The sequence below is a fragment of the Pleurodeles waltl genome, chromosome 3_1, assembly GCF_031143425.1.
Source record: "Pleurodeles waltl isolate 20211129_DDA chromosome 3_1, aPleWal1.hap1.20221129, whole genome shotgun sequence".
NCBI lineage: Eukaryota > Metazoa > Chordata > Amphibia > Caudata > Salamandridae > Pleurodeles > Pleurodeles waltl.
Window position 1 is genome coordinate 86,764,323 of NC_090440.1, and position 23,173 is coordinate 86,787,495.

Below are 23,173 nucleotides of genomic sequence, written 5' to 3' on the forward strand. Positions count from 1 at the left end.
GTATTTCTATAGCACACACATAGCCGAAACGCAGTGCACATAAATGTAGTGTCTGCTATGTGCTATACCTGATCCCATTAATACAATACAGTACACTAAAGATACAAATGTGCAGTGGGCCTTCATAGAAAACAAAAAAATATATATTTTAAAACCCTCTCAGATACTCTTCTGTTTTACATGCCTAGCCCTTACCAACCCCATGATTTGTGGGGCAAACTCATATTTTTTTTATAAAAAACATGATTTTGGTGGATGTTTCATGCCATTTCACAAAGTTTGTGGGGGGGGGGGGGATCTTTGTAAATTTGCACACACCTAAAACAACACATTGAACTATCTCAAGATGTTTATCACAACACACACCCTCAAGCCTGTGTTCCTATTTTGAAGAGGTCTAGTGGAACTCTCTGTCCAAGTCCTAAGGTCTGACTAAAAGGGACTCTCTTCCAAAACAACAAACAGCAGTGTTTCAATGGTTGCCTCGTCTGCACAAATCCCAGAACCTACTTGCAAAGTCAGACCTGTTTTGTGTTATTACGCATCTGCCACACCTTCTTTTAAAGAAGCTACTATTATTCCAGGTGTTTGAATACCATGTTACTTAATGATGACAGGTTACACTAGCAATGTATTTCATAATCTCAATTTCACTGGATATTACCACAAACAAACAACAAACCCCAGGGCCTACTGGCTAAAAACACGGGGCTCAGTTTGTGGAGGCATCAAGTAGCAAATTCCAGTAGACTTTTCAGAATGACCAACAGACATGAAAATAATTATCATTTAAATTGGGTATACATTGAAATAATTACATATAGATTTATCTGTATATCTAGAACAATTGACTGGTGCTTCAATGATCCATGCCCAATGAAAAGTAAATTGGAATGGGGACTGTCAATCTGAGAGAAGGGGTAAAAGAAATCAACTATTCAAGGTACATCTTGGGCTACAAATATGCCTAAATCGAGGATACTGCTGTGCTGATAGGCTGCTCTTGTCTTCATTTCTGGTGAAGATTACATTGAGGTCAACATTTCTTATAGCTATGTATCCAACACCAGCAATACAGCAGTATCCCTTTTTGAATCACCAACCCCTTACAGTTTGAATTGTCTTCTTATTATTATACGGCCGTGTCTGAAGTGTAAGGTAGACACCTGTCCAAGAAGACCAAAACTTCTAACCTGCCATGCCCAAATTCCAAATGAAGAAAGCTCTCTCTTCTGTCGCTGAGAACACTGCAACCACAGTTAACACTTCTCTTCTAAATGGTTATCTTCCTGACTCCTTGAAACGTGCAATCTATACCACCCCCAACCCCTTAGGAAGCCCACAGAAGGGCCTCATGTACTGCCCAATTACTGCCCAACCTCAAACCTCCAAACATTATCTTCAAAGGGGGGACAGTTTGATGAGTATGTAGAACAGAATGTCATCCTGAGTGATCACCAGTCTAGCTACAGACCATCTTGAGACACAGAATCAGCGCTGGCAAAATGTAGAGGAAACTGTGTACTACAATAGGAAGGACAGCAAGTAGCTGTGGTCCACCTGGATCCTCCTACTGCTCAAACACACCATCCTGTGCAGCAGTAATATGCTGGGTTATTGCAGGTTTTCATCAGGGTAACTCTTGATTGGATACCATTGATATCTCTAGAATTGTCAACAAGTGTGTATGTGTCTGTCTCGTCAACCCTTCCAGAATACTGTGGAGACCCACTGCTGAAAGGCAGCAGGAAAATAAAACGATAGTACAACTACTGAATTATCGTTTTATTTCTTGCTTCCTCCTCGTAGGGCAGGGCGGGGCGGAGCGATCGCCATCATCAGACACGGGGGAGGAGCAGTGTGCACTTCTAAGTGCATATGTCAGTTTGGCCGGCCGTCCACGGCCGGTCAAACTGACATGCGCACTTAGAACTCTCCACCCGGGCTGTGTATCACAGCCCGGGTGCAGAACCAGTGCAATATCCCAGTCCCCATCTGAGTGGCAATTCTAGCTGCTCAGACCAATTCAGACGCTTGTCTCATGCTGGGTAACAGCATGAGTCACACAGAAGCACCGAGGCGGCAAGGATCACCGAGGAAGCCTTCTTAAGGTTAGTGGTTTTTTTTGTTTTTGTTTTATTATTCCCACCACCTGTCAACCACACACGAACACCTCCTTCTGCCAAGCAATACCTTCCCCCGCCCTTCAGAATATTATTAAAAGCAGCCGCCACTGCTTTCTTAGCAGTTATATGAGGATGGTTCCCAGGGCAGCATCTAGTTAGAGAACATCACATTAGCACTGTGCAGTGCCTTCACCACATCTACTTTTGAAAGAAGGAAAGCTACCTCTGCTTGAACACATCAAAGAAAGCTGCCCTACTTGTATGGTGCCTAGGCACAGAATCATCTCTTTTAAAATGCCTTACTGTCTAAGACTTCTTCGTACCATGTCCCAGCAGGTCAGAATCCCTGGGATCATCTTTGACTCAGCTCTGAATTTCGTCCCACAAACAATGGCAATGTTCAAGGGGGGCAGATGGGGCCAGTGCCCCAGCTGGAATAGCCCTGTCTTGTGCGCCCCACGTGTGGCTGACGGATTGTGGGAATTTGTTTTCCAGAACTTTCAGTGGTGTTGCAACCAGTTATGTCTAAAACCCAAGATTATCCCACATCACATTTGTGAAAGTCCTGGAAATTACTGCAGCCCCATCCCCGCAAAGTCCACATGGGACTGGTTTCCTATCTGAGGAGGAGCCCAAGTATCCACTGAGCTCCTATTGTGACAGGCTGTCAGCTCAGTTGGAGCTATTTCCCTACTGCAAGTGCTGCTTCTGGTTAGATCTTTTCGCTGCCACTTTTTTGTATAGTTGAAGTACGAACCTTCTACAATTAAAAAAATGTGTATTCCTTCAACATTGGTTATTGCATATCTTCAGCACATTAGATAATATCACTACTATGAGTGGCCTTAAGCAGAAGGAATACTGTTTAATCATGAACTTAGAAATATTCATGAAGTGCCCTCACATTTGCCCTGACAACGATTTTATTAGTATCCAAGGTGCAGTGGCCCTGTGCCTCCACCATAAGGGCTTTATTGTCATGTTGTAAGAATCAATACTGTGGTCTATTAAACCACAGACAAGAGAGGTTTTAGTAGAGTATGCAGTTGACGTTGAATTATTTCAAGGTACTTTCAAACGTGAAGGTGATGGGAGGCAGGGTGAAGTAAGTTAAATGCCTAGGATCACACAGTTTCGTGGATTGTGCCTGGGATTTCTGAATACACATTGTGCAATGCAGCCACTAGATGGGTATATCCTTCTTTCCCATGTTTAACACCAAAGCGTGACGTTTGGTCTTTAATTCTTTGAGGAGTTAAATTAATAGATGAATCAAAATAATAAATGATTAAATAAGCATGTTTAATTCTTTGGGAAACTAAATTAATGGGTGAATTAATTCATTCATTTAAATTAATTGATATGAGTAGTATCACACTTTAAAACAAGTTGACACAATAAGTTGTTTTAGAAACAAAGTACAAAGTAATGGGAAGACGGGGACTTTGGTTTCATGTTGATAAAACTGTTTTCCCCTGATTTACACCTGACCTGAAAACACTGATTACCGGAAAGGCTGAGCACCTCAGTAAAGGCCATTAACCATAAAAGCATAACAAGTGGTCTTGCAATATCACAGTTACATGTCTCCACTGAGACAAAAGTGAACTACCGAGCTTGGATGCTCTCAGACTTTCACACAGACCTTACATATGTGAATGTGAGGTTCTCTTTGAATTTGTATTAGTCTCAGGAGAAAGAGAAGGACGACAAGGTGAGCTGATCATGAAAACACTGGATTGCTGTGAAAAGTGCTCAAAGACTGATGCAACACTTGTGGTTCAGTTTGTCTGATGGCTTATGAGACTAAAGAATCACTAGCATAATGTTCACAAGTAACATGGCTCTACAAAGGTCCAAGTAGTGCCCCACACATCACCAGCAGTGATGATCTATCTCTAGCAGTGATGATCTATCTATCTATCTATCTATCTATCTATCTATCTATCTATCTATCTATCTATCTATCTATCTATCTATGTCTGTCTGTCTATCATCCTTTTAAATATAATTTATAAAAAATATTATCCCCCTATTTTATTTGACTGTTGTACTATGGATATGTATGTTATTTACTGGAATTGCTTTCCCTAACATGTTATTGGGTCACATTTATTTCCACTGCCATGGCACTGGGTTGTTGTAGTTAGGTCCACAATTCCACTGAAAATGGATTTTTGGCTTGCTAGGAACTTTTGCGAAGTTTGACGAATATTCACAAAACTTATCAAAAAAAGTCTTATCCACCTCAACTCCTTCCTGGAAAGTAAAGTGGGAACTGAGAAAAATGGGGGCTCCTAAAATGCATTTTCATTTTTTCAAAGGAAAATAGAGCAGTGATACTGCAAAATATGTTAAATGGAATTTTGCCAAATTTGGAGGAAAGCTAGACCTTGGTCCAAAAAGTATGCTTTTTGTGATTTGGTGGAAATCCGTTCAGTAGATGAGTTTCAAATTGTATGCATATGTCACGCAGCGGAGGATCCGTGGAGCTGACAGGGCAAACAATAAGATCGTATTAGCTGCCAAAACATCAACAAAGATGTGACAGTGGCCATTTTAGGACTTGGGTCCCCTGTCCTTAAAATAAGTGTAAAGAAATATAGGGGGCAGGGTAGGGATACCCTGCCATCGAGCCCAAACACCCCTTTAGGCCAAAAACATTGTTTTTTCCATATTTTACCACAAATTCATGAAGGATCAGCTGTATTTTTTTCTTTTTTTTTTAAATGGACTCCTGCCCTTTAAAATAATAAAACAGGGTGGGTCATGGCCCAGAAAATGCTTTATACTACTATTCAGGGAAGGGGGTGTGCGCCCCCTCCCCCAAACGTGGTACAGGCATCAGAGGATGGGGTGGATGCATCCATATGATGATTAAGAGGGAGGCTCACGCCCCCTCCCCAAAAGCAAAACAGGGCTCTGAAGATGGGGTATTTAAGGCCCTTGAGAGGCTTGGGGAGGTCACATGCTCCCCTCCTCAAAAACAGAACAATCAGCATTGTGTGATGGGGTCCCTGGGGTCCTTAAGTGGCTCAGGAAGGGGGCCTACACCCCATCCTATTTAAACAAAGAAGTTGGCCCTGTCTGATGGGGTCTCCTGGGCTTCCGAAGGCCCAAGGAGGGGGATGGCACACACACCCCTCCCAAAAAACAAATGTTGGCCAAGGGAGATGTGGTCGCCGAGGTCTCTAGAAGGCTTGGGGAGGGTGCCACATGACCATCTCCAAAAATAAAAAAGTGAATGTGAAATGAGCAGGATAGCCTCTCATTTCAAATTCACTGCTCTAGCCAGCAGGCACCACAAAATGCCCTGAACGGGGTTTTTAAAAATATTTTTGGATCATGGTGGGGCTCCTAAAAGGACAGAGGCACCACCAAGTATGTTTTTTAGTGTTCTGGAGGGCTGCATGGACTGCAGTCCTCAGAACACTAAAAAAGACACAGTAGGTCTCCTGGGTTATTGAATACATGACCCCAGGAGAGTTTACCATATATTTTTTAAAGCACTCCAAGCTGGATGTGTATGCTTCACAGCTGAAGTGCAGGGACCCCTTATGGTTGGTTCTATGGCTGCATATCAGTCATATGGGGCTCCACCCGCAGACAGGTCGCACAACTACACTACAATGTCCAGTGGGAGAGGGAGGGCTAGCGGACCCAGATTTTGAGGGATTCTACCTGGCGGCCCAGTTACAGTGGTTTGTCCAATGGTTAGCGGGTAGACAAGGACCAGAGAGGGATGGGGGCCATTTTTTCCCAGGGATGACTGACTTAGCACCAATACTAATGGGTGTCAGGCACACTTCTGCTACTGACACTGAAGAACTCAAAGTGATCATGGGGTGTTGGGGAAGGTGTCAGGACAGGACCAGGTTAGAATACCCTACTCACATGACCTGCCGATAAGGATGCTGAAAGCCGTACCACATGGAGGGGATTGGAGAAACCTTACTGTCTGGGCAGAGGCAGGGGTTTCCACTCTGGGGGACCTCAATAGGGATGAGGAATTTCTCCCATTTGAGGATTTTAGGGCGGACTATGATATCCCTAGGGGGCACTTCCTCTTGTATCGAGTGACTACCATGCCAATATGTTATCAATGGAGAAATTGTACAGATGAGCCACGAGTGATGGGCAGTTGTGGATTTATGGCCTCAGGTACTATTAAAGTGGTCTGTACAAGGCCATAGGGGAGATTGCCACCAGACGTCTGAAAAACTGAAGGCTAATTGGGAGGAAGATTTGGGTACCCCAATTTCGGAGACAGCCTGGGGTGCCATACTCAATAGAATGCCCAAGGTCTCACAAAATGCTCATTTTAAACTGATTAATTTCTAAGTGCTGCAGAACATATTTGACTCCTGAGCGCATACAGCTATAATTTCGGGTGGAGGAGTCAGGCTGCCCTTGATGTGTAGAAAATGTGGCAAGGCTGCTTCACATGTTATGGATCTGCCCTCAATTGCATCACTACTGGGAGAGGATCACGGCGGAGCTGGCCACTGTACTAGATAGGATTATCCCATTAACGCCAGGGCACTGCCTGTTGAGCTGGTTCCCTCACACTTTGAAAAACAGAGTGGCCAGTAAGTTTAGGACTTGGCTTTCCTACTAGCGAAACGTGAACTAACGCATAACCAAAGGTTGTGTGCAGCAGGGGGTAGGACAGAGGGTTGGGTGCAGGGCTCGGCTGCAGTCCAGGCCCTGATCTCAACCCCATGCCATGCATGGCGATGGACATGTTACCTTAAAGTGAAGTCATAGGTAAGAATTGAAATAATATCGCTCTTTACATTAAAAAAAAAACTTTAATGTATTAATTTGGCATATTATTGTGTTTCTGTTTCATTTTCAAGATGGTGCCATCTCTGTTATGTATTAAACAAGATAACATCGAATACACAGTTTACAATATGAATACAGCTGAATGAATTATGGCACTTTTACGTTTATAATGTTTTCCTGTGCCGTATTTGTTGGGTATTTACAAAGTCCAATATGGAAACTACATTTTGCATTTTGTTTTAGGCTTGAGAAAGCACCAGGCGTGGCAGCCAAAAGTGATGAAACATGTTGGCTTTTTTTACCTATATCTATCTGGAACTTGTTTGCTTTCGTGTAATAAAATAACATTTGCATACTAAGGGGCATATTGCTGAGCCCCTAGAACCACCTTGTGCCACATTAGCATCATTTTCTTTACGCTAATGTGGCCCAACAAGGCCAAAATCCTAGCACCATATTAACAAAGTGGCGCCAGGCAAAATGTATGCAAAGGGGGCATTCCCCGTTAAGGGGGCCAAAAAGTGGTGCAAGGAAATCTAAGAGATTTCCTTGCGTCATTTTGTATGGCTCAAGAGCAGGCGTTAAAAGGGGGCTTCCATTATTTATAAAGGGCCCCTATGTACTCTGCAGGAGTAGCGCCCCCTACCCCTGACACAGACACTCACGACAGACAGGTTCCTTATGCCCGGTGATTCATTTTTCCTTAATAGTATTACCCTTTGCCCTAGCCATGCCTTGTGCGATCAAAAACCTCCCCCTTTAGCTCCCAGCACTTATCACAGCTTGCAAAGATTCCCTGTGATACCTGACAATTCCCCTATGACATCACTTCTTGCCAGTGCTTAATTTGTAAATAAAAAGGTGCCGGTGCTCAAAGCCCTCCTTTAAACACGTGGCTGCTGCAATTAAATGTGCGAACACGGAATGCTAAGACATCTTAATCCGATGCCATCTCTGACCTCTTCAATCCATTTAAAGCCACTCCCTGCCCCTTCAGCTCACACCTGCAGCTTTCTACTTTCTCTCTTTGTGACGCTTTTTCGTTTTTCTCGTCCTCCGTCTTTCCCAAATGTGTCTTTTGCTCGCAGCAAATGCTTAAGGCAGAAGACTAAGCGCCGGCCCTCAAAAATAAGTGCCGGTGCTTAGCACCGGAAATAGCAAGCACAAATTAAGCATTGCTTCTTGCCCCCTCTGACATCCCCAAACCTCTCTGCGATGCACATAACAACTCCCCCATAACAGTGTCTCTTGCCCCCACGACTTCCCATATGCACTTCTGTGACCAGTAGGTCACCTGCACACCGACAGCTGCACCCGCCCCAGGGGCATCTACCTGTTCCCATCTGTGATAGGTATGGCAGCTCCCCCCTGAAATGCACACACCTGTGACGACCCCCCCGAGGCACCCCAATGGCAGCCCCCTTCCCACTCTTGCCCCCTATGACAACCCCCAAGACTCTATGTGAATCCAAAGGCAGCCCCCTCCCCTGCCCACCCGACCCCATGATACCTACCATGAAGCCAATGCAAGCCCCCTTCCTCTCTGTTGCCCCCTATGACACGCCTTATGCCTCTGTGTGATTCCAGTTCCAGCACTGCCCCCCTCACGACTGCCCCTCGTGAAAGGCGACCCTGGAGTACCCGGCATCTCCTCCGCGGCGCAGTAACCCGAGCTCTGGGACACGTCTTGCGAGCTCCCGGTGAGAGCGGGCGGCTCGGGTGTCCCCTCGACGCCCTCCTTTAATGAGCTAAACACCCGGCTCCGCCAGACACGGGCTGTAAAGCGGCCTTATCACGAGCAGCGCCTGGACGCTCGCAGAGCACCCTAGGAAGGCGGGACTCGAGGCGCTTCCACGAATACCCCCGGGCCTCCGCCTGTCACTTCACTAGGCGCTGTCAGCATTACCGCAAACATGGCACGGTGACACTCCCGGGCCTTCGCCCATCACTTCACTACATGTCCAATACAAAACAACAAAACCAGAGGGTATCCCTTCTTCAAGGACATGGCATGTCCACGAGGAACAGTGAAATCAGCGAATATGCAGTTTATTCACAATAAATCAGTCACAACATAAGGTATACGCATTTGTTTTATACTTTTTATAAACTATTTTATGTATGTATGTAAATGTTTGTATATTGATATAGCTCCAAACTAAAAAAAATTGCTAGAAAAAAAAACAGAAACAGATTTATGTAAAGCAATCGAGCGGAAATGACAACAAGCGTTGCCTGCTTTTCCTAAAACATGCCACAAATCCAAAAACACATACAGAAAGTGTGTATATATATATTAAAAAAAGGTCGCTTACAGACAGGTTTATAGGCTGTTGTAATAAAATGTGTCAACCTTTTACTCTAAAACATGCCAGACTCCTAAGAAGCACTATTACTGCAGCTCAGCCGAAAAAGCTGAACATCCATTTAATTGCAATATTTATACTTTAAATTAATCAGAACTATAGCAAGGCAAGGCGAAAATTTTCCTGGGACCGAATAGACGTTGGCACCAAATGAGAATGCTGGAAAGCCATGGCTGTTCCCAATTCCTGGGCCTGGTAATGGCCGTATAAATCACTTGTACAACTTTTACAAAAGTCGCTGCAGCAACAAACCAGAGGCATTCTCGATCTGGTGCAATAAAAACGCACGTGCTCGCACTGCGTGACGCGCATCTGCGGACAGACTCTCACACATAGTTATCATCCTAATTGGAAACTTCCTTCTTGATGTGACAGTGATTGACACCTTCCCCCCTGACATGTTATATACATCGTTTTATAAAGGCCATGGCTGCTTACATTATGCTCTTGTCGGTCAAAGTCCGAATCCCGACACGGCCAATTCAGGCAGCCATCCTTCCCAGGTTGGTCAAGCGGGTACCATTAAATTAGGTAACAGTAACAGCTGTACTCTACAGCGCGTAGAAACAGCAGAAGTATGGCGAGAGGAGCTTTATACCAAAAATATTTTTTTAGTTATCCCCAGCCGGTCCATTTTGGACGTTTATGAAGAAAAAACCTCTCTCTAGTGGAAATGACTTTTTTTTTTAGCTGTTGGCGCTTACTGATGATTTTATGAAGTGTTCCTTAGTGAAAGGTTTCAGGGGCTCAAGTAAGAGTCGGGTGATGGGGAGGCAATCAGTCAGCGCCGGCCGCTCTTGGGCCGTTAATAACATTGGGGACTTACCTCGAACTTGCCGTCCAGGTCCGCCTCCCGCAGCAGGTCGTGCTGCGCGGGGGGCCCTTCCAGGGGGGCGGTGAAGGTGCCGTCCGGACGGGTCTCGTCTGCCATCTCCCTCGGACAGGGATGTGGTCCCGGCTCAGCCTCCTTCGAGAGGCACCAGAGCTCAGCTCTGTGATCTTCCAGCCGCAGCTGCTCCGCTCCCTCCCTCGGGTCCCGGGGACCTCCCAAAGGGCTGTCAGCTTCCAACACAGATCCGCCGCCTCCTCCCTCCTCCAGCCTCCCCTGTCTGCAGGCTGTGGAGGCCCCGAGCACTGATGCCCCCTTCCAGGGCTGGCTCTAGCGCTGGGGGCGCCCAGCGGGACTGTCTTTTTAGGCGCCCCTCCCCCCCCCCCCCCCCCCCCCCATTAGCTCCTTCTCCATAAATTCCCTCACCACCACTCTTCAACGGTGCCCCTCGTCCCCCCATAGCCACTCTCTGGCATACATTTCCTTTTTTTTACAACACTAGCCATAATTCACTCACTCAGTTCTGTGAACTGCATGGTACAAGTTCCTTTGCAGCAGGCACATTAACCCTCTGCCCTACTTTCTGGTGAGTGAAAACTGCCCCTAGACAAATTGCTAAAGTCTCTCCAGTCGGAACATAAATCACCAACATTTTTATTGTTGCCTGAAAACTGCCGGATGCACAAGGAAGTTCATGAAGTTCACGTTCTTTTAAATCCATAAATTATTTTCAAACCCTGCGCCTCCCACCAAGGTCAGCGCCAGGTGCGGCTGCACCGGTCGCACCGCCCTAAAGCCGGCTCTGCCCCCTTGCCCTGGGCTCCAGGGGGCGCCGTCCTGTATGCCATTGGCCGGGAAGGCTACCCGCTAACTTTGACCTCGTTTAAAGGGTCACTGACAGGGGGTATTGGTGGCATTGACCCACCTTTATATCCTGGGCACCTCCTCTCCGAAACTGTACCCCTCTTTTCTGTGCAAGTACCTGATTTGGGGGATGGCGCTTCCAATTTCTCTCTCTCAGTTCAAGTACCTCTTGGAAAAGTGTTCTAACGTCTTTCTCTCCACTGGGCACCGATTTTCAAATCGCTCTATCCTTTCTCTCCCCACCGAGCACTTCTTTTAAATCGACACCGTTTGCCTCTCTTGAGGCACCTCTTTTTTTTTTTTTTTTAAATCGCTCTACCTTTTCTTTCTCACTGGGACACCTCTTTTTAAACCGTTCTAGTTTTTCCCTCTCTTTGAAGCAACTTTTTTTTTTAATCGTTCTACCTTTTTTCCCGCTCCTTGTGCCACCTCTTTTTAAATCGCTATGCCCTTCCCCCTCCTAGTGGCAGCTCTTCTTAAACTCCTCTCCCTTTTATCTCTCCTACGGGCACCCCTTTTTAAATCACTTCCCCTGTCTCTCTCCTCTGGCACTTCTTTTTAAATCACTCTACATTTTTTTAGTCCTAGGTGCACCTCGTGTTATGCCATCTACTTTTCCGCTGCTTTCCCCGAATCTCGTTGAACAGACACCTCGTTTTTAACGCTGTGCCCTTTCTCCGGGAGACACCTCCACTTTAACGCTGCTCTCGTCTTCTCCGCAGGACACTTGGGTTCCCGCGATGACCCTGTTTACTCCTGTGCTCCGTTCAATGGCTCCTCCTGTTCAGTAAGATGCCCATGTGGGTGCCCACACCTCTCGCCTGGTGGTTATCCCCTCTTGTGCGGGGGACCTTGTGCCAGATCTGGTGCCAGTATTAATACTGGCCTCTGCACTTCCGTGGCAGAGGCGTATAACAAAGCCTCCCGCAGGACCCGCGTTGCGGGGGGCGCGGAGCTCCAGGGGCCCCCCTCAGCACAGTACCCCGTGCAAGAGCGGTAGGCCCCTGACTGGGTCCAGGGATGAGGTGCTCCCCTCAAGGTACTTTGCAAAAGGGGGTGGGGGCTTAAGTTTCGTTACACCACTGCTCCGTGGGCACCCCCTGTTGAGCTTGAACCCCACGTTTTCCCATGCTGCCTCCGGTGGTTTAGTTCAGACCCAGTTTCTTCGAGCAGGAACCTCGTTTGAAAGTGTCCCCCCTCTTGCTGTTAATAACTCATATTCTATGCTCGTCTTCATTTCCTTCCGTGTACTAACAACCCCACCCCTCCAGGGACGTACTTTTAGGTACCTTTACATACTCCTTGTTAACGGATTTTTCTCTCGGTGCAAGCACCTCTTTCAGAATGTGATTCCCACATTTCTGGCGGAAAAAAACTTAATTTCTGCATAGCTACCTCTTGTTAAATTATATATATATTGTAAACTGCATTTATATAGCGCTAACTGCCTCTGAAGAGGCGTTGATGCGCTGTACGCCGGGCAGCACGCTGCTCCGGAAGCCAAGGTGAGTGGTTAGTCCAAAGTCATTGGTAATTTCTTGCTTGTGGCACCTTGTGGTGTGCTGGCACCTCCTGTATAATGCCTCTGACATCCCCCCGCCCCGTCTGTGATGAAATGCCCCCTCTTAGCCTTGGATACCTGGTTAAGTTTCCTTCAAAACTGGGCAGGTCACCCCTCTGCTTAAAAAGCCCACAGCTGAGGCGAACGACCTCAACAACTACCGTCCCATCACTAACCTACCCTTTCTTGCGAAAATCACAGAAAAATGTGTAGCGAAATAACTTTCTCGCCATATCAAGGATAATAATCTTCTTGACAATTTCCAGTCCGGCTTCATTCAAAACTGCAGCACTGAAACAGCCCTGCTGCTAGTGATTGATGACGCGCTGCGGATACTCGATTCAGGGGAGTCTTGTCTTCTAATTCTTCTTGACCTTTCTGCAGCCTTTGACACTGTCAATCACAACACTCTCCTTAACACTCTTCAAGAAGAGAATGGGCATGGAGGGCACTGTGCTCAAATGGTTTGCCTCCTTCCTCTCTGATAGATCCCAAATGATCAAAATAGCGAACAGTCTCTCAGCTCCTTTAGCGGTCAGTCAAGGTGTTCCTCAAGGCTCCATACTTGCACCCACACTGTTCAATCTCTATTTAGAACCGTTGGGAAATCTCCTGAGTAAATCCGGGATCCACTATCATCTATATGCGGATGACACTCAGATTTACCTTAAGGTGGCCTCCAATCACGATCTCTCCTTCCTTAGCTCTACTCTCGACTCCATTCAAAACTGGATGTTAACTCATCAACTGATCCTGAATCCCTCCAAAACAGAATTCCTCCTCCTCTCCTCCTCACTTTCTCATCCCCCAGTGCAATCATGGATGGATCAGATCAATCTAATGAACAATAAGCCCATCATTGTCGAGAGCGCAAAATCCCTTGGTGTCATACTCGACAAAAAACTCAATCTACTCTCCCACATCGACTCCATTGCAAAGTCTGCTCGACACCAACTGCGCCTTCTTTGGGGAATTCGTCGCTTCTTCCCGGAGCACGACCTTAACCTCTTAAGTGCGGGCGTCGGCCACTGGCCGACGCCCACACACCCTCCCTGGTGCGGGTCACGACCAGTGGCCGACACCAGGAAGGGCATTAATAAATCCTCGGGTGCGTCTCCCCTTTCTTACGAGGCCTTCTGAAACGGTTTCCTGGCCCCCGATCGCAGCACAGCTGCGATCGGGGGCCAGGAAACCCCACTAGACACCAGGGATTTCACTTTTGGGGGGCGGCCCCCCCCGGAAAACGGGCCGCCCCCCCCGGCATAATTTTCTTCCAAAAAAAAAAGGTAGGTGCCCCCTGGGGGGCGCAATCGCGCCCCCCCCAGGGGAATTTTTTTTTTCTAAAAAAAAAAAAAAAATAATAATAATGAAATGACAGGGGGTCGCCTGTGGGCAGGGTGACCCCCTGTGGGGGCAATTTTTTTTTTAGATGTTGTAGGGTTTCCCTGGGGGCCATTTTGGCCCCCAAGGAAACCATACAACAACTAAAAAAAAATATATGTATATATCTATATATATATATCTATGTAGATAGATATATCTAGGTACATGGATATATCTATAGATATATCTATGTAGATAGATATATATATATATATATATATTTATATATATATATATATATATATATAGGTAGATCTGTATCAAAGAGATTTATAAAGTGCGCTACTCACCTGTGAGGGTCTCAAGGCGCTGGGGGGGGGGACGGAGGGAGGGAAAGGGGCTAGGAGGTTCACTGTTCAAAAAGCCAGGTTTTGAGGCCCTTCCTGAAAAGAAGTAGGTTTTGGGTCTTGCGAATGTGGGTTGTGAGTGCGTTCCATGTTTTGGGTGCAATGTAGGAGAAGGATCTGCCCCCGGTGGTGGTGTGTTTGATGCGGGGGACAGAGGCGAGAGAGAGGTCAGCTGAACGGACGTTTCGTGTGGGGGTGTGGAAGGTGACTCTCGTTGAGGTAGGCAGGGCCTGTGTTGTGGAGTGATTTGTGTGCGAGGATGAGGATCTTGAAGGTGATCCTTTTGTCAATGGGGAGCCAGTGGAGGGATTTGAGGTGTGGAGAGATGTGTTCGTGTCGGCGGAGGTCGAGGATGAGTCGTGCTGCTGAGTTCTGGATGCGTGTAGTTTGCACTTGAGTTTTAGAGCGTGCCGGCGTAGAGGGCGTTTCTGTAATCAAGCCTGCTGCTGATGAGTGCGTGAGTGACAGTTTTTCTGGTCTCTGTGGGGATCCATTTGAATGTTTTTCAGTATACAGAGTTTGTTGAAGCATGAGGAGGTAAGAGCGTTGATTTGTTGGGTCATAGAGAGGGAGGAGTCTAGGATGATGCTGAGGTTGCGTGCGTAGTTGGCGGGGGTGGGTGCAGGGCCTAGCGTGGTGGGCCACCATGGGGGGTCCCAGGTTTTTTTGGTGAGGGCCAAAGAGGATTATTTCGGTTTTGCTTGAGTTGAGTTTCAGGTGGTTGGCTATCATATATACATCACTTTTGTCAATATGTGTGTGGTTTCCCTGGGGGGAAAAGGGTCCGACTTGTCTAGTGGCAGTTTTAGTGCCATAAAGAAGCGCAGAAGGTTTAGATGCCTACTGCAAAGAGCACATCTGTATTTTATGTAAATAGCTGGGTACATTAGTAAAGTCTATGGAGAGATGAAGGGCACTTTTGCTGGGTGGTAATGAGGGAATCCGAGGAGGAGGGAGTGGGAGCACCAATAATGATTGTTGGACTGGGCGCAGGAGGTGCTAAAGACTGTGACTAATGGTATGTGACAAGGTGTTTTTTGAGTGTCTTGAAAGTACGTGCTGATTGAGGGAAGAAGCGCAGGTAAGGTGGCCTCTACTGTTGCACGTATCTCACACACACCATCGATTTTGTGACTGTCTACGTAGGCTAGTGTTTTAGAGCAACAGTTTAGCCAATAGCAGAGATGGCATCTTGATGGATGACTGCTGCCTGCACTCGGGTTATAGAGGACCGCTCTGACATAGGATCAGAGACTGAGACATCAGATACTGAGACAGCATCTGAGGGATAGGACAATGGCGCAGACTCTGGGAGTGATTTTTCAGTCAGAGGAGTCCCATTCGAAAACTCCTCTTCCAGTACATTATGAGGGAGGTGATGAGGACAGTCCTGCTGTCCCTTCGCAAGCTGTTCGTGCAACTGGGTAATAGTGGGTTAGGCCAACCCAGAGAGCAGGTGAATGCGGCGGCAAGCAGAGAAAGAGTGCTCTCTTGGGAGCTCACCAATTTAGTTCAGCCCCAAATTCCACCACCCAAATCATATTGTGGAGACATCAAAATTGTCTATGGCAAAACAAACTGGTTTTGTAAGGCAGGCACCTGTGTTTTTGGTCCTGGATTCGGCGGCCATATAGAGAAACACACTAAACCCAAACATTTCTGGAAACTAGACATTCGGGGGAGTCCACAGAGGTGTGACTTGTGTGGATTCCCCAAAGTTTTCTTACCCAGAATACCCTGCAAAGCTGAAATGTTGAAAAAAAACTCTATTTTTCTCGCATTTCTGTCACACAAACTACAGGAATATGCTGGGATCCACAACATTCCTACCACCCAGTGACTCCTCACCTGTCCTGATAAAAACACTACCCCACTTGAGTGCCTACACCTAGTGCCTGTGTCAGGAATGGATCACCCCAGGGTCAACAGCTGCCTCACGTAAGGACCAACATTGACCGTTGTGTGATCTATTCCTGTCGCAGGCACCAGGCCTAACCACACAAGTGAGGTATCATATTTATCGGGAGACTTGGGGGAACGCTGGGTGGAAGGAAATTTGTGGCTCCTCTCAGATTCCAGAACTTTCTGTCACCGAAATGTGAGGACAACGTGGTATTTTAGCCACATTTTGAGGTTTGCAAAGGATTCTGGGTAACAGAACCTGGTCCGAGCCCCACAAGTCACCTCATCTTGGATTCCCCTGGGTTTCTAGTTATCAAAAATGTGCTGGTTTGCTAGGTTTCCCCAGGTGCCGGCTGAGCTAGAGGCCAAAATCCACAGGTAGGCACTGTTTTCTATGAAAAAATTTGATGTGTCCACGTTCTGTTTTGGGGCATTTCCTGTCGCGGGCGCTAGGCCTACCCACACAAGTGAGGTATCATTTTTATCAGGAGACTTAGGGGAACACCGGGTGGAAGGAAATTTGTGGCTCCTCTCAGATTCCAGAACTTTCTGTCACCGAAATGTGAGGAAAACTTGTTTTTTTAGCCACTTTTTGAGGTTTGCAAAGGATTCTGGGTAACAGAACCTGGTCCGAGCCCCGCAAGTCACCCCTCCTTGGATTGCCCTAGGTCTCTAGTTTTCAGAAATGCACAGGTTTGGTAGGTTTCCCTATGTGCCGGCTGAGCTAGAGGCCAAAATCTACAGGTAGGCAATTCACAAAAAACACCTCTGTTTTCTTCCAAAAATTTGGATGTGTCCACGTTGCGCTTTGGGGCGTTTCCTGTCGCGGGCGCTAGGCCTACCCACACAAGTGAGGTATCATTTTTATCGGGGAAACTTGGGGGAACGCCGGGTGGAAGGAAATTTGTGGCTCCTCTCAGATTCCAGAACTTTCTGTCACCGAAATGTGAGGAAAACTTGTTTTTTTAGCCACTTTTTGAGGTTTGCAAAGGATTCTGGGTAACAGAACCTGGTCCGAGCCCCGCAAGTGACCCCTCCTTGGATTCCCCTAGGTCTCTAGTTTTCAGAAATGTACAGGTTTGGTAGGTTTCCCTATGTGCCGGCTGAGCTAGAGGCCAAAATCTACAGGTAGGCACTTTGGAAAAAACAGCTGTGTTTTCTATAAAAAAAATAGGATGTGTCCATGTTGTGTTTTGGGGCATTTCCTGTCGCGGGCACTAGGCCTACCCACACAAGTGAGGTATCATTTTTATCGGGAGACTTGGGGGAACACAGAATAGCAAAACAAGTGTTATTGCCCCTTATCTTTCTCTAAATGTTTTCCTTCCAAATATAAGAGAGTGTGTAAAAAAGACGTCTATTTGAGAAATGCCCTGCAATTCACATGGTAGTATGGGCACCTCGGAATTCAGCGATGTGCAAATAACCACTGCTCCTCAAAACCTTATCTTGATCCCATTTTGGAAATGCAAAGGTTTACTTGATACCTCTTTTTCACTCTTCATATTTCAGCAAATGAATTGCTGTATACCCAGTATAGAATGAAAACCAACTGCAGGGTGCAGCTCATTTATTGGCTCTGGGTACCTAGGGTTCTTGATGAACCTACAAGCCCTTTATATCCCCGCAACCAGAAGAGTCCAGCAGACAAAACGGTATATTGCTTTCAGAAATCTGACATCGCAGGAAAAAGTTACAGAGTAAAACATAAAGAAAAATGGCTGTTGTTTTCAGCTCAATTTCAATATTTTTTTATTTCAGCTGTTATTTTCTGTAGGAAAACCTTGTAGGATCTACACAAATGACCCCTTGCTGAATTCAGAAATTTGTCTAGTTTTCAGAAATGTTTAGCATTCCGGGATCCAGCATTGGTTTCACACCCATTCCTGTCACTAACTGGAAGGAGGCTGAAAGCACCAAATATAGTAGAAATGGGGTATGTCCCAGTAAAATGCCAAATTTGTGTTGAAAAATTTGGTTTTCTGATTCAAGTCTGCCCGTTCCTGAAAGGTGGGAAGATAGTGATTTCAGCACCAGAAACCCTTTGTTGATGGCATTTTCAGGGAAAAAACCACAAGCCTTCTTCGGCAGCCCTTTTTTCCCATTTTTTTGGAAAAAACTAAATTTTCACTGTATTTTGGCTATTTTCTTGGTCTCCTCCAGGGGAAACCACCAACTCTGGGTACCATTAGAATCCCTAGGATGTTGGAAAAAAAGGACGCAAATTTGGCGTGGTTAGCTTATGTGGACAAAAAGTTATGAAGCCCTAAGCGCGAACTACCCCAAATAGCCAAAAAAGGGCTCAGCACTGGGGGGGGAAAGGCCCAGCAGCTAAGGGGTTAAAACCCTGGTCCAATCGCTGGTTCTCTCCAGATTGGACTACTGCAACTCTCTTCTTACTGGCCTTCCCAAATCCCACCTTTCCCCCCTGAAGTCTATTCTCCATTCAGCAGCTCGTTTCATATATGGGGCCAAAAGAAGCGACCACATACACCCATTTTATCCACCCTCCGTTGGCTTCCCATAGAGGCAAGATCTATCTACAAAACTGCATGTATCACCCACAAAGCCTTGCACTCCTCCTCCCCTCGCTACCTGGTGAATAAACTGAAACTCTCTGGGGGCTCCAGACCATCACGTAATGCAGAAAAGTTATTGCTTGAACCTCCCATTTTCAAGAAGGAAAGATCGATGGCCCAATCCTTTTCAGGCAACGCGGTGAGAATCTGGAACTCACTTCTGCCTCAGCTTCGGACCACCACCTCTTCCCAGGCCTTCAAAACTGACCTCAAAGCTCTCCTCCTTCAAAGACACTTCCAAATTTAATTCAAGCCCTCTATTTTCTGAAGGAAGTCCTTCCATTATAGGAAATTCTGTTCTCCGTGCCTATAGAAGTGCCTTCCCAGGGTGTTTTTGTGTTTTGAGTGTCTGCCATTTAGTGCAGTTTTATACCTCTACATGTATTTTGTACTCTTTTGTATCATGCACACGGCACCTTTCCTTTTACAACGTATCATTTGCTACCTCTTTTATCTTGTTTGCTTTTGATACATGCATAACGGCCATGCATAACGGCCACCACTGCCTCATGTAACGTAACTATTGTTTTAGTGTTTTGAGTGTCTACCATTTATTGCTTTTTTTTTTTTTTCCTCTACTCGTACTTTATTTGCTCTTGTAACCTGCACACGTCACTTTCTCCTTTCGTATTGCCTCATGTAATGTAACGTTTGTGTTTGTAACAGGCTCACTTGTAATTCCTCTCCTCTTGTATCTTTACTTTGCCTATTGTGAAGCGCTCTGACACCTTCGGGTAAAGTCTGCGCTATATAAAAACGCATTAAATAAAATAAGTCGTGCCCTGGGGTACCCCGTTAAATCGGGCCCTGGGATACCCAGTTAAGTCGTGCCCTGCGGTACCCAGCTAAATCGGCGTCTTGGGACGCCCACTTTATTTGGAGCTGTCTCGCTCTGACAAGTTGCTCTTATCCCCTGCCCCCTCATTTTGAGTGAAGCCACCCACGGCCTCTTCCTGACCCAGCTGCTTGGGAGGGAGCTGCAGAGAGTGAGTGTTCCTGTCTGTGGCTGGCTGTCCTCTACGGCCCTGTCAGAGGCACCGGCGGGCACACCGATGGGAAACCCGTGAGAGGTGGCATGGGGCACATCCAGGGGGAGGCCGGGGAAAGGTGCATAGGGATGACGTAGCAGTCCGTGGAGGGGGACCCTTCTGTCTGTACCAAGTGGGAAGGGGGCTGGGTCCCCGGAGAGACAGGGCAGGAACAGGTTAAATGAACGGGCGTGGGGGAGGGGGCGTTGATGGGTGCCTAGAGAGCCCGTTTCAAGGAGGACTGGGGGTGGAGGGGAAACAGAAGCTTGGTGCCAAGTGAGGCAGGGAATAGGTTAAAAGGCGGGGAGGGGGTCAAAAAATAGGAACAAGAGGGAAGAAGATGGCACTCAGGAGAGATAGGAATCAGGCTCGGGTAGTGGTGGTGGGTCTCGCTTCCTGTGCCCCCACCAGGGAAAGGTCCAGTGGGGAGGCAGTGGCAAGTTCAAGAGAGAAGAGGGCAGAAGATGGCACTCAGGAGGGATAGGGAACAGGTCCGGGTGGGGGACAGGAGGTGAGACTGGCAGGGAAGGGTCCCGTGGGGAGGCAATGTATAGGACCCACCAGGGAACAGGTGCAGAGAGAGACAGCAGGTGGGTCCCAGGCAAGGCAGGAGACAGGTTTAAGGGAAGGGATAGCAGGGATGGGTCCCAGGAGAGGCAGGGGACAGTCTCAATGTGGAGATGGGTCCAGAAGAGGCAGGGGTCAGGCTCAATGTGGAGGCAGAAGATGGGTCTCAGGAGAGGCAGGAGACAGGCTCAATGTGGAGGCAGGAGATGGGTCCCAGGAGAGGCAGGAGACAGGCTCAATGTGGAGGCAGGAGATGGGTCCCAGGAGAGGCAGGGGGCAGTCTCAATGTGGAGTCAGGAGTTGGGTCTCAGGAGAGGCAGGAGACAGGCTCAATGTGGAGGCAGGAGATGTGTCCAGGAGAGGCAAGGGACAGGTTAAATCTGGAGTCAAGAGATGTGTCCAGGAGAGGCAGGAGACAGGCTCAATGTGGAGGCAGGAGAGGCAGGAGACAGGCTCAATGTGGAGTCAGGAGATGGGTCTCAGGAGAGGCAGGAGACAGGCTCAATGTGGAGTCAGGAGATGGGTCCCAAGAGAGGCAGGAGACAGGCTCAATGCGGAGGCAGGAGATGTGTCTCAGGAGAGGCAGGGGACAGGCTCCATGTGGAGTCAGAAGAGGGGTCCCAGGAGGGGGTAGGAGACAGGCTCAATGTGGAATCAGGATATGTGTGCCAGGAGAGGCAGGGGACAGGCTCAATGTGGAGACAAGAGATGGGTCTCAAGAGAGGCAACAGGCAGGTTCAAGAGGCAAGGAGAGTGGGAGATGGGTCCCAGGAGGGGCAAGAGCCAGGTTCAAGAGGCAAGGAGGGCAGGAGAGGGGTCCCAGGAGGGGCAAAGGCAGGTCCAAGAGGCAAGGAGGGCAGAAGAGGGGTCTCAGGAGAGGCCAAAGGAAACACAGAAGATAAGTCCCAGAAGGGGGCAGGTTCAAAGGTGAAGGGGGACGTAAGTGGATACCAGGAGAGACAAGGGACAAGTCTAAGGGGACGGCAGGAGGTGGGTCCCAACGAGGGACCGGTCCCTAGAGAGACAGTGGCGTAGTGATGACTGCAAAGATAGTCAGGCAATAGGTTAGAAGGGGAAGAAGCAGTAGAAGGGTAGATGGGTGCCAGGAGAGACTGGGGACCTGTCCAAGGGGTAGGCAGGAGACTGGCCCCAGCAGAGGCATGGGACAAGGTGGACAGGTACAAGTGATTAGTGCCTGGCAAGGCAGGGGACAGCGTCAGTGAGGAGTCTGGAGATGGGTCCCGGCATTAGACGGGTTCCAGAACGGGACAGGTTCAGGGGAGCAAAGAAGACGGTACACTGTTTCAGGGAAGGTAGATGACATGTCTTAGGGGGCAGGGGACAGATGAGGTGTGGAGGGGAGGGAGGAGTAGGTGATGGTCTTAGGGAAGGCAGAATGTTCAATGGATCAATAAGGAAAAGACAGGACTATCCTGGGGTGTTGCAGGAGGAGGTCCAAGGATGAGCCAAAAGACAGGGTCCGCGAGAGGATGATGGTGGGTTCAGGGGGTGGACTCAGGTCATGGATAAAAAGGGAAAACAGAGCTCGGGTTCGAGGAGAGGCAGGGGTGGATTTGGGGGGACAAGGGATGGGTTTGGGGGAGAAGGGATGGTTTCAGGGGATGCAGGGGATGGGTTTGAGAGGATGCAGGGGGTGGGTTGAGGGGAGACAGGGGATGAGTTTGAGAGAAGGCAGGGAATGGGTTCAGGGGCTGTTCGAGCAGTAGAAGCCCCCCTCCCCTCAGCACCTTGAGACCCTCACGGGTGAGTAGTGCGCTTTACAAATACTCTGATTGATTGATTGGGGAGGCTGGGATGGATGGGGGGAGGCAGGGGATGAGTTTGGGGGAGGCATTGGATTTGGTTGGGGAAGGTACTGGATGGTTTTAGGGGAGGCAGGGGATGGGTTTGAGAGGATGCAGGGGATTTGTTTGGGGAGACAGTGGATGGTTTCAGGCGAGGAAGGGGATGGTTTCAAGGGGAGGCAGGGGTTGGGTTAGGGGAGGCAGGGAATGGGTTTGAGAGGATGCAGGGGGTGGGTTGAGGGGAGGCAGGGGATTTGTTTGGGGAGGCAGTAGATGGTTTCATGCGAGGCAGGGGATAAGTTCGAGGGGAGGCAGGGAATGGGTTTGGGGAGGAAGGGAATGGGTTTGAGAGGTTTCAGGGGATGGGTTCGAGGGGAGGCAGGGAATGGGTTTGAGAGGATGAAGGGGATAAGTTCGAGGGGAGGCAGGGAATGGATTTGAGAGGATGCAGGGGGTGGGTTGAGGGGAGGCAGGGGATGGGTTTGGGGAGGAAGGGAATGGGTTTGAGAGGTTGCAGGGGGTGGGTTGAGGGGAGGCAGGGGGTGGGTTGAGGGGTGGCAGGGACAGGTTTCAAGGTGAGTCGGGGTCAGTTTGGGAAATAGAGACTGGGTCTCAAGGGGAGGGAGTCAGACAGAGGTCGGGTTCAATATTAGAAGGGGGTTGCTCAGAGGGGAAACAGGGACAGGTTTGGGGGGGGGTAGTTGACCAGCTTAATGAGGTGGCAGGGGATAGGGTTCCAGAGCGAGACAGGGAATTGGGTCAAAGGGAAGCCAGAGAACAAGTTCAACTGAACATTAGGGGATAAGTTTGAACTAATTTGGCAGAAGGCTAGATTTTTACCCAGAAAGTGTGCTTTTTGTGATAAAGTGTAAATCAGTTGAGTAATTTTAGAGAAATTAAGGTTAAAATAACATAGATATATCAGGCTGCTGTAGTACGGGAGGACCAGCAGATCAAAAAATAAAACGCCTCTTAAGATCAGATTAGCTGCCTCACATCAACAAAGCTGTTTGGCAACCATTTGGGAC

The 23,173-nt window shown here is 47.9% G+C and overlaps 1 protein-coding gene across 3 annotated transcripts in view; it reads right to left on the reverse strand.

Annotated features, from left to right (window-relative positions):
- The window catches only part of ANO1 (anoctamin 1), a 616,593-nt gene that overhangs the window by 308,654 nt on the left and 284,766 nt on the right, over positions 1 to 23,173 (reverse strand). The window contains exon 1 of one of the 3 annotated variants that reach the window (XM_069221900.1): positions 10,107 to 10,357. The exons of the other annotated variants lie outside the window; for them this stretch is intronic. Coding sequence (XP_069078001.1) covers positions 10,107 to 10,211 — 105 coding nt within the window. The 5' untranslated portion in view covers positions 10,212 to 10,357. Of the gene's footprint in view, positions 1 to 10,106; positions 10,358 to 23,173 lie in introns of those variants that run through there. 3 annotated transcript variants of the gene reach the window in all.